The sequence below is a fragment of the Solanum pennellii genome, chromosome 2, assembly GCF_001406875.1.
Source record: "Solanum pennellii chromosome 2, SPENNV200".
Classification (NCBI taxonomy): Eukaryota; Viridiplantae; Streptophyta; class Magnoliopsida; order Solanales; family Solanaceae; genus Solanum; species Solanum pennellii.
The window spans coordinates 36088049-36098579 of record NC_028638.1 but is presented as its reverse complement, the minus strand read 5'-3'; the positions used below and the strand labels follow the sequence as shown (position 1 = coordinate 36098579).

Genomic DNA, 10531 nt, shown 5'->3' with positions numbered 1-10531 from the left:
AGAAGTAATTTTTCTATTCATCGATATATATATATATATACTAGTCATGAATACATGCATTGCATGTGTAAGTCATGCTAAGTTATCGCATTCTCTTTACATTTGTAAAGCAGTCTTGCCACGAGTATGTGCACTATTATTGACATAGTAAAAGTGTACGTTGTGTTAAATAGCTTTCTCATGAGTGTATGTGGTAAATTTATGAACGATAACATTAACTTAAAGCCTGTTTTGATTGACTTAAAAATTGATCTAACCTAGTTTTAAGTCATTTTTAGCTTTTGAAAGTGTTTGGCAAGATTAAAAATAAGTTTAAAATGACTTTAAATAATAATTAAAAATAAAAAGAAATTTTCTCCTACCTTTTGTTTTTTTGACTTAGAATTTTTAAGCCAATTCAAATTGATAGAAAACACACTCTTCACAATGAAAGTTATAAGAAAATTGAAATAATTAGGTATATTTTTTTACCCTTTGAACTCATTAAATTAATTGTGACTAACAAAAGTTCGGACCAAATGTTATTCAAAACATTGCCTTGTAATTAAGGGTATTAATTAATTATAATAACTTTCTCTAGTTCAACTAAGGAGAATGTAAGAATTGTTTGTTGTGATAATATATTATAGGAAAACGTTCATTTGCAGTAATTGCATATTTGGTACAAAATTTCTTAACTAATTGCCTAATTAAAACTCTTATGTTGATGATTTAGTCAACCCATTTTTATTAGCCGTATTACTTGGATTCATAAAGAACACAGACTCATAATATTTATATGGTTACCCTTCTTTAGGAAAGCAATTATTAGATTTAAATTTTAAACATGTAATTTCATACTTAAATAATTTAATTACTTGTTAATTATCATCTAAGATCAAGTGCCTTTTTAGGACAAACTCAATTCAATTCATCTCATTAAATTTCTTACCATTTTCTAAATTATGAAAATCTTTCAAAATTTATTAACTTTCTATTACAATATGTATTTCAAATATTATATTGGTAAGAACAATATGAAAACAATTTATTTGAAGGTTTTTCCCTCTTGTGAGAAGCAAACTAAAATAAGTTGAGCTTCTTTTTTTCTTAATTGCTTTAAATTTCCTTTCTCAAATGGCTTCGCAAAATTAGATTTTACCAAGTGAGCTTTTATTAGATATTCTTTTTAGTTTTTGACATTTTTCTTTTTTTTTTATATTAAAAAAATAAGTTTCAAGGTGTTTATATGGTATTTTCGATTTTTAATGAGATGACCTAAAAAGTAACCGATGTATTTGATCTCAAAAGAAAAATACTTGATTTAAAATATGAAGTGGAGAATCTATTGATCGAAAGATCAACTTACTCTGTTGCTACTCTTAAAGAAGAACAAATGAAACTTCTCATTAAGTATTGTGAGGAGGATTACCAATTGAATGAAGAGATTAATTTTAATCATATCATCAAATATTCATTTATAAAATGCTCTAATTAATTGCTTACTAACCATATGTGATCGTTCCTTTTGCAGCATGAATTGGTTAAATTTTCTCAAACTTTTATAGAAAATAGCTTGTGAAAACTAGTGTTGGTTGTGGAACTTTTTAATGACATTATATTTTACATATTTATTGCTTTAGCAATAAGAGAAAAATGTTGTATATTATTCAAAATAAATTTTAACTTTCTCTTTAGAAATTCTTATTGTACTGAAATGCTTTTGATGAAATATATTAGGATTTTCTTATGATTCAGTTTGTATTAAGATATATAAAGTCAAATAAATAAAAAAACATTATAGCAGAAAAAGACAAACGAATATAATCATTGAAAGAGACTAATGTTTGATAACATTGTTTCTCTATGAATTTATATATTTTTGAAAAGAATCATTCAAAAGGACTGATGTATTTTGACAAAATATCAACAACTATTATTTCTAAATCGGAAAAGGGTTTAAAATATCTTTAAAGTATTGAAAATGGTATAAAATTATCATTCATCCACCTATTGGCTCCAAAATGTCCTTCTCATCCAACTATTAACTCTAAAATACCCTTGTCATCCACCTTTGGATTCAAAATTGACCATTTATTTAATTGTTTTGTAATTAAGCTCTTTAAATATATTTTGAAATACTTGGCATTCAACTATTGGTGATAATTTAATTTATTAATATAATTTATAAATCAATTCACTACCCACTCATTACTAACTAGACCCAACCCAATTAATAATCCAATTATAATATTAAAATCGCCATAAACACTACTAAAACACGATGAAATTATAGATTTCTGAAAATGACATTCAAAATTATTTGAGTCCGAATCGAAGCCCCAATTAAATTTAGGTTGAGTCAGTGTTGTGGACGGCGAGAGGCGACAAAAGGCGACAAGGGCCTGCCTCGCCACGCGGCGAGGCGAGCGGCGAGGCGCTTGCCTTTTTGAATAAAGGCACCAATTAATACCAAAAATTAAAAATATTTAATTGCATATTTTATCCAAAATCTTAATAGCAATAACATATATTAGCAAATATTCAATTCAAAAACCAATAGTAGATACTAAAATGTCTAAAACTTTAAAGACCAAACAATTCAAAATACAATAAACCAAAACTTTAAAAGTCTATTCTTCTTCAAAATTATCCAACTCTTGAAGATCAAAATCCTCTACATCATTATATTGCTCTTCATCTTCCTCCTCCTCGTATTCTTCATCAATTAGTGTTCGAGTCCTACTTAAAGATGAACTTGTAGATGTACTTTCTACTCCTTTGCCCTTGTTAAGTACTGTTGATCTTGAAGAAAGTCCCCTAAGATGATAGATACTCTCGTCCGCTCCAATTGCCGTAGCAACACTACCCCAAGTAAGATCATCATCCTCATATACTAGTTCATCATCTTGATCTTCGGGGCATCCAACTAACCATTCATTTGAATCATCTATGTTATCCAAGCGAATTGGATCAATAAGATCACGAGCATCATAACGACGTTTCAATGTTCTATTGTACTTAATGTACACTAGATCATTGAGACGCGATAGTGTAAGCCTATTCCTCTTTTTGGAATGAATCTGTGCATAAGTTATTGATATTAACTAGTTGATATTGATAATAATATAATATGAAAAATAGGATATAAATTTTTACTTACGTGTTCAAACACACTCCAATTTCGCTCACATCCAGATGAGCTACAAGTTAGGCTTAATACTTTCATGGCAAACTTTTGCAAGTTTGGTGTTTCACTACCAAATAGTGACCACCATTCAACTATAATAAAATAAATTTAAAGGTTAGTGACTATAAGTAAGTCAAATAATATAAGTAAGAATGTAAGATCTAAATCAACCCACTTACCCGGTGACCTTGTGTCTCTAGCTCTTTTAGCCGGACCACAACCAAATAGTCCATCCGCCATTTTGTACTTAGGAAGCTCAGCGATTAGTGCATCTTGTATTGTTGTATCACGGACCAACTTCTCAACACATGCATAATACTCGGTCCACAAACTCTGTAATAAAGTTCCCTCTTCTTCAGCTTTATAATATAATCCTGGGTTCAAAACATGGCCTGCAGCATGCAAAGGCCGATGGAGTTGTTCTGACCACCTTGCATCAATAATTTGAAACACTTTCTCATAATGCTTCTGAACTCCACGAAAACCATGTGCAATAGCTTCTTTGGCTCTATCCATTGCCTCATAAATATAACCCATTGGTGGTTTTTTCTCCCCATCCACCAAACGAAGCACTTTTGTCAAAGGGCTACAAACTGTAAGTGCCCGAACAACATCATTCCAAAAGTGGATAGAAATAAGAAGATTGGCAACTTCTTTCCCCGAAGTTTCCTTTGCAAATTTGCTTGAATTCCATTCGGTTGAGAGGACTAAAGTTTTCAAGTTTTTTCTTTGAATGTACATAGCTCTCAAAGTTAAGAATGCCGTTGCAAATCTTGTCTTGGCCGGTTTCACCAAATTTCTTTCTTTGGTGAATTTTCTCATCAAGTTTAACAACAATGGCCTTTGACTAATGTAAGAATGGATTCTGATGGCCTTCTTAAAAACTGTTATAGAAAGATTAAATTAAATTAATTAGTAGCTAATGAATTATTGAGTATTGACTATAAAGAAACTTAATAAAGTTAAAGGATAGGTTGATTACCGGAAGCATATGGCTTAACCTTGAATATGTCACCAAATATCAAGTTGATGCAATGAGCGGCACATGGAGTCCAATAAATGTGTGGATACGCACCCATCATCATACTTCCCGCTTTGACATTCTCACTAGCATTATCGGTGACAATTTGTACCACATTTTCCGGTCCAATTCTTTCGATAGTGCTTTCAAATAACTTGTACATTTTGGTGGAATCGGTAGATTCATTGCTAGCATCAACCGAACCAAGAAATACACTACCGATTGGAGAATTCACCAAAATATTGATGATCATTTTGCCATTTCGTGCCGTCCATTTGTCCATCATAATGGAACAACCAAACTTTGTCCATTGCACTTTATGCTCCTCAACAATTTTTTCTACTTTATCCACCTCTTTTTTAAGGTGAGTGACTCTAACTTCATGGAATGTAGGAGGCTTCATTCCGGGGCCATGTTGTCCAACCGCCTCAATAAATTTATCGAATGATTTGTGATTGACGCAATTAAAAGGGAGCCCGGCATCATACATCCAAATTGCAAAAGCACTTACCGCACGCTCTCTTAGAATTTTCTTTGTTTCTTCGATTCCTCCTCCTTTTTCTAAGCCTCCTTTTTGTGTTGATTTTTGTGAAAAATAGAGGTTCAAAGGTCCTTTCGTCACACTCCGTGCGGTGGATGAACCTCCACTAGAAGATATCTTTTGAGTTTTGGAGGGAGGCCTCATTTCCGCATAATCATTCATTTCATCAAGATCATCAATATCAACAAATTCTTCCGGCTGCCTCACTTTTGAAATTTGGGATTATTAGCTATTTTGTTTTGCATATAAGCCCTTACTTCTTCTCTAATTTCCGACGGACAAGCGACACATTGTTTAACATTTTTGAAACCACCCACTAAATGTTGTTTGTGTCGAGTTATTCCACCATTGAAAGTACTCTCACAAAAGTTACAAGTAACCGAATCTTTCGTCGCTCCTTGAGTGCCATAATTCCATCCAATGTCCCTCTTTTTGCTAGCATCCGCCATTGATTATTAAATTCAATTAATTCGCTGTTTAGAAATATTGGAATAAATAATTAGGAAAAAAGAGATTTTTTTTATAATTAACTACCTATAATTTAAAAAAAAATGTTTACACAAAGCAGTAAGCAACTAAGCACTGCTTAGTGCCTGCTTACAACCTTACTGCCTTACAAGTTACACCAAAAAGCACTAACCGAAAAAAAAAATGAAGAAGAAGAACAGAAAAAAATTGTTGAAGAAGAAGAGAGAAAACAATACCTGAAAACAGAGAGTCGCGAGGGTCGGAGGGAACTCGTGAGCCGGCGGCCGGCGAGGGAGAAGGAGAACTTGAGAGAAGGAGAAGCTGACAGCGATGGAGAGCGAGGGAGAAGAGACAGCGAGGGAGAAGAGACAGCGATGGAAGAGAAGAGAAGATAGTCAATCGAGAGAGAGAGAGAGAGTCGCGATGGATTTCAGAAATTTCAAAAGTAAAAAAAAAAAACCCTAATTTTGACTAATATTATTAAGTCAAAATTTTTTAATTAATAAGGCGGCACCTTTTCTCGCCATTGCAGCGCCACACCTCGCCTTTTTACCATCGCCTCGCCTCGGCAGAGAATGGCGAGGACCCCTCGCCTCGCCTCGCCTCTCGCCAAAGGCGAGGAGGCGCTCGCCTTTTGTAACCCTGGGTTGAGTCGCTTATTTAGGAGGAGACTTTCAATAGAAATTCTCTTTCAAGATTAAATTAGAAATTTATGATTAAAGGTAAAGAAGTAATATATCCCGAATTAATTCATGCACTTTTTTAAAATATAATTTTATAAATATTTATGATTTGTTTTAAAACTTTTAATATATTATTTTGAAAAAAAGTTACCTATGAAGTAACATCACATAATTGAGACGTAAGAATAATTAAGATGAACATAGTCGGACTTATAAATTTATCGATAATTTTTATTTAGACACTTGAATGTATGATAATTACTACTTTTAGATATTTTCGCCTCAAATTTTTAGAAACACTCAATTGACTGTAGTTCTGTTATTGCATTAATAATGTAACGGGTTTATTAATTTGGAGGGGTTTATTAGTAATGGTGGGAAGTGGATTGATTTATAAATTATACTAATAAGTTAAATTATAACAAATAATTGAGCGCCACATATTTAAAAAAATATTTAAATAGTTTAAATATAAAAACGTTAAATAAGTGGTCAATTTTGAACCAAAAGGTGGATGACAAGGATATTTTGGATCCAATAGGTGGGTGGAAAGAGTATTTTGGAGTCAATAAGTGGATGGGAGGATAATTTTATACCATTTTTAATACTTTAAGGGTATTTTAGGCCCTTTTCCATTTCTAGACTCATAATTTGAGAACAAAAATCATTCACTGCTAAAGTTTAAACTCATCAAGTTGATATTCTTAATCTATCAATATATAATTTATCAATACAACACATAAAAGAAAAGAAAATCATAAGTCCCATTGTTCAAATGTTTGAACTCAATCAATTCGATGTTTCCCACATTGAATACAACAAACTTTTTGTCCTCATTCGAGTATTATAAAAATAATTGTTGACATCCTAACAAAATATAGTTAAAAATTTATCGATACAAGATTTCAATCTTAGATAGGTTCAAAATCTGTTCCTTATATATATTCATGAGCAGCTTTAAGCTTTTAATTTTGATAAAACTAAGCACTTTTCTTCGCCTTCAAATATTTAACGAATTTTAGCTATTAAATTATGAAACTTTAAAAGAAAAATTGTAAAGACTAAAAAAGTCTTATCAAATATCGTAAATCACAGTATCAAAAATTACATGGATCAAAAATATTAAGCACCTCGTATTTATTTTACTAAAATAAGTACTTTAATGTATGAACTAAAAAGTAAAGAAAATTGCCTTTAAGCCAAAATTTTGATGATTTTATCTTATGCCCCACACACCCTCCTTCTCCGCATTGTTTGATTCTTTCATTATTTTTCTTTTATGGTTTTTTTGGCTCAAAATAATATTTTGTACGGGCTAGAAATTATTTAGATTATGTACATTTTAGATCATTAAAATTCAGAAATATGATGATTTTATAGATTTTTACGTTATAGTTTGGCTTTGTTTATTACAAGTTTTTTTTTTTCTGAGTCACAAACTCATAATGAAAGTCTTAGATCTAATTAAGGTTAAGCGCGAAAAAGAACTAATTTATTGACATGTATCAACTTTATTTAACTACTTTAGATACTTAAAAAATACTAGCTAGTTTGTTGATCGCAGAAATTTATTTCTCTCTTTTTGATAATTTTGATTTCATCGGTCAGTGGTGTCCAAAATATCTCTGATTATGCCTCTTAGGATTTGAGATATATGTGATCTTCATGTTCTTACAACATTTTTTTGTTTTTAATTTATAAAAATTCTCCAAATTATTTAAGCTTTGATTTCGAACTAATCATGGATGTGATTATATTTTTATTATGATATATTTGATTTTCTTATGTGTCCACATGACAATATTTTCGTCTAATTTCCTCTGTCTTTCAAAAGCTACTAATTAACTTAACAAATTCACATATTTCACTTCATTAATTTTAAGATAATGAAACATAATGTTTGATACAATTAAGTAAATCTTAGAAGAAGAATAATTTCTTGCCTAGTTATAGATTTTAATCTATGCACCATGCTTAAACAATAAATCATTTTATTTACTTTTTTCTTGTTATAAACATGTTTATGTTATAGTGAATGTCTAATTATGTGAAGTCCTTTTAGGATATAGTTAGAATTTCTACTTGGGGACCAAGTCAGATTTCCCCTATAAATAAAGGGTTTTCCTTCATTGTAGAGAAGATCTATGATTCCTGAATATACTTCAAGATGAACAAGAAGTCTTTTCTCTTCTCCCTACTTTATTCTTCTTATAAATTTATATAGTTTCACAACACGTTATCAGCACGATTATTCTATTATTAAAGAATTATAATAGAAGACGGGAAAAGTGCAAAAGAGATATTGCATGAGTTATGCAATAAGGTTCTCATATATGTAAGGTATGATTTATCTTTACTTTGTTAGTTATAATTATTTATGTTATAGATCTGGAGGTACCATATGGAGTAAGTATTTAAAGAGACCTGTCGATTTTTTGTACATTTTATTTTAATCGATTGGAAAGAGAATTTCTTAATTTATTGTAATAATTAAATAAGCACAATTTAGTGAAAAGTATGTTTTCAATCTTTCTATGAGGTATGTGATCTATTAAGATATATCTACTAACTACTAATGTTGATTATCATAAATCAATAATCTTAATTTTGTGTGTAAATATACGATCATATTAATGATCATTAAAAGTGATAAAATTATAATTATGTTGAAGGCTTGAGGTTGAGCCTCATTGTGGGTCAAACGATAGATTTAAGTTTTATCGCACCAAAAGAATAAGACGAAGTATTTACGTTCAATTGCACCTAAAGGGTAAGACATTGTCCTGGTGCACCATGATGAGATGATATTGGGTTCAAGTTCCATCTATTTATGGCCTAAGACATTTTTATATTGATAAGATATTGAATTAAGTTTTAATTAATGCACCATATCGATGATGTAATAATGACTAAAGAAAAACTAATGTGTTTTTTATTAAAAGTCATGAAATTTACTGAATTTGCTCCATTACTAAAGTGAATATGGTGGTAGTGCATAATATGTCTGAAAGAAGACAAGTGATTGAATAATGCACATAAATATGGAATGAGGTACTAAAACTATCATAATTTGATATGCTCACATGTTTGTGTTCCATTCATGAAGAATGAGAACTTTTGATAAATGCTAAAAATATAGATCCATTCTCTAAAGGAAATGAGGTGTAAGCCACCATGCTAGGCACGGGAAAGATCGCTACCTTTGGTCAATGATGTGGTATCACCAAGAATGTCGACATGTATGAAAGAAAAGTTTCATACTTTATCTTTTGATTTTTTTGGATAATAATTAGTGCAATTAAGACATATTCTAGTACTAATTTCAATATTGTCTTGCTTTTGCATGATTGTGCGGGACATCATGAGTCTATAATGATGAGGTGAATTATAGATAATTCGAATAAACATCCATTAAAGAACCCAAAGATTCTTTTAAATGGTGAAAATGCTTGCACAGTAAGTTGATTGTGAGACCATCATCAATGAAATTTGAGATTGAATCACATGCGTTCTTGGAACGTATATATAGGAATATTTGTGGACCTATTCACTCGCCTAGTGGGTTTTTTAGATACTTCATGGTCCTAATAAATGATCCTTCTATATAGTCTCATATGTGACTATTGTCATCTCGCAACTTGGGACTTTGCAAAATTATTGGCACCAATAATATGATTACGGGCACAATTTTTTGATAATCATAGTAGTTCATTTAGTGATGGGATCACGACTCATCTAAAGGGTAAAGTAATTGAGAAGAAATAAATTTAAAAATTACTCTTGGAGTAATAAAATTGAAATTTACTCATATAATAGTAAATTCGAAATTTACTACAGCAAAAGGCAAATGACATAGTAAACTTAGAGTTTACAAGTACTAATAAATTAATTAGTTGGCATGAATAATTTGATCATCTCAAAGATGTGCATACTGAGTAATAGACATACATTGAAGAATTAGAAGGTTATTTAAGAATTCTCTATGTTGCTTGTTCTAGTGATAAGTTGATTGGATTAACTAAAGTTGAGACTAAATACCCAAATTCTGAAAAGTATAACAGGTGAATATGAGTCCGTTCACCTATCATGTGATATGATAAAGAGATACATTTATAATATAATCACATGTGCGTTTGTTGTCAACTTGCAGTTTGACATTCACAAAATTGTTTGTGCAAGTTAATTGAGTTAAGAGCACAACTTTCAGAATATGAAATCATTCCTTGTGAAAATAAAGCTCCATGTACTGATCTGAAATATCATACGCATACAAAAGTAATTGTATTCATCAGACCAATAAATTATGAATAAATTTTCTTTCAATTGATTTATGGTTCAGGACCAAATATTTTTCATATGATTATTTTGATATGCAGTATATAATCAATGAATATATAATGATGCATAAGAACAGATTCTCCAAAAGATTGAGATATAGGTTATTTTGTTTAACATAAGGGGATGATTAGAAGCAACACAAGAGTTGTAAATACTCCTATTGGATGTCCTAAAGGATATATTCTACGACATGCATGAAGCGTGATAGACTAATCAATTCTAAATAAAATAATCCTTGAAAAAAGAGGGAGGATCAAAGAATCAAAATGATCATAATAAGGAGAAAATGTGCTCTTGAAGAGCTTACGACA

The 10531-nt window shown here is 30.7% G+C and overlaps 1 protein-coding gene across 1 annotated transcript; it reads right to left on the bottom strand.

Moving 5' to 3' along the window:
• Window positions 1-2612: 2612 nt before the first annotated feature.
• On the bottom strand, window positions 2613-5180 carry LOC107009956. Its single transcript, XM_015209251.2, has 5 exons — window positions 5105-5180; window positions 4152-4937; window positions 3349-4053; window positions 3143-3261; window positions 2613-3062 (listed from the first exon to the last, which is right to left on the bottom strand). Exons 1-5 carry the CDS (start codon window positions 5178-5180, stop codon window positions 2613-2615), a joined length of 2136 nt encoding a protein of 711 aa, XP_015064737.2.
• Between the last annotated feature and the right edge of the window lie 5351 nt (window positions 5181-10531).

Excerpts from the sequence above, each read along its gene's own strand:
- LOC107009956 (XM_015209251.2), bottom strand. The coding sequence starts at position 5,180 with ATGGCGGATGCTAGCAAAAAGAGGGACATTGGATGGAATTATGGCACT. Across the intron at positions 4,938-5,104 it reads GACGAAAGATTCGGTTACTT|TGAGGCAGCCGGAAGAATTT; the intron begins GTAACTTTTGTG and ends AAATTTCAAAAG. Across the intron at positions 3,262-3,348 it reads TAGAGACACAAGGTCACCGG|TTGAATGGTGGTCACTATTT; the intron begins GTAAGTGGGTTG and ends ATTTTATTATAG.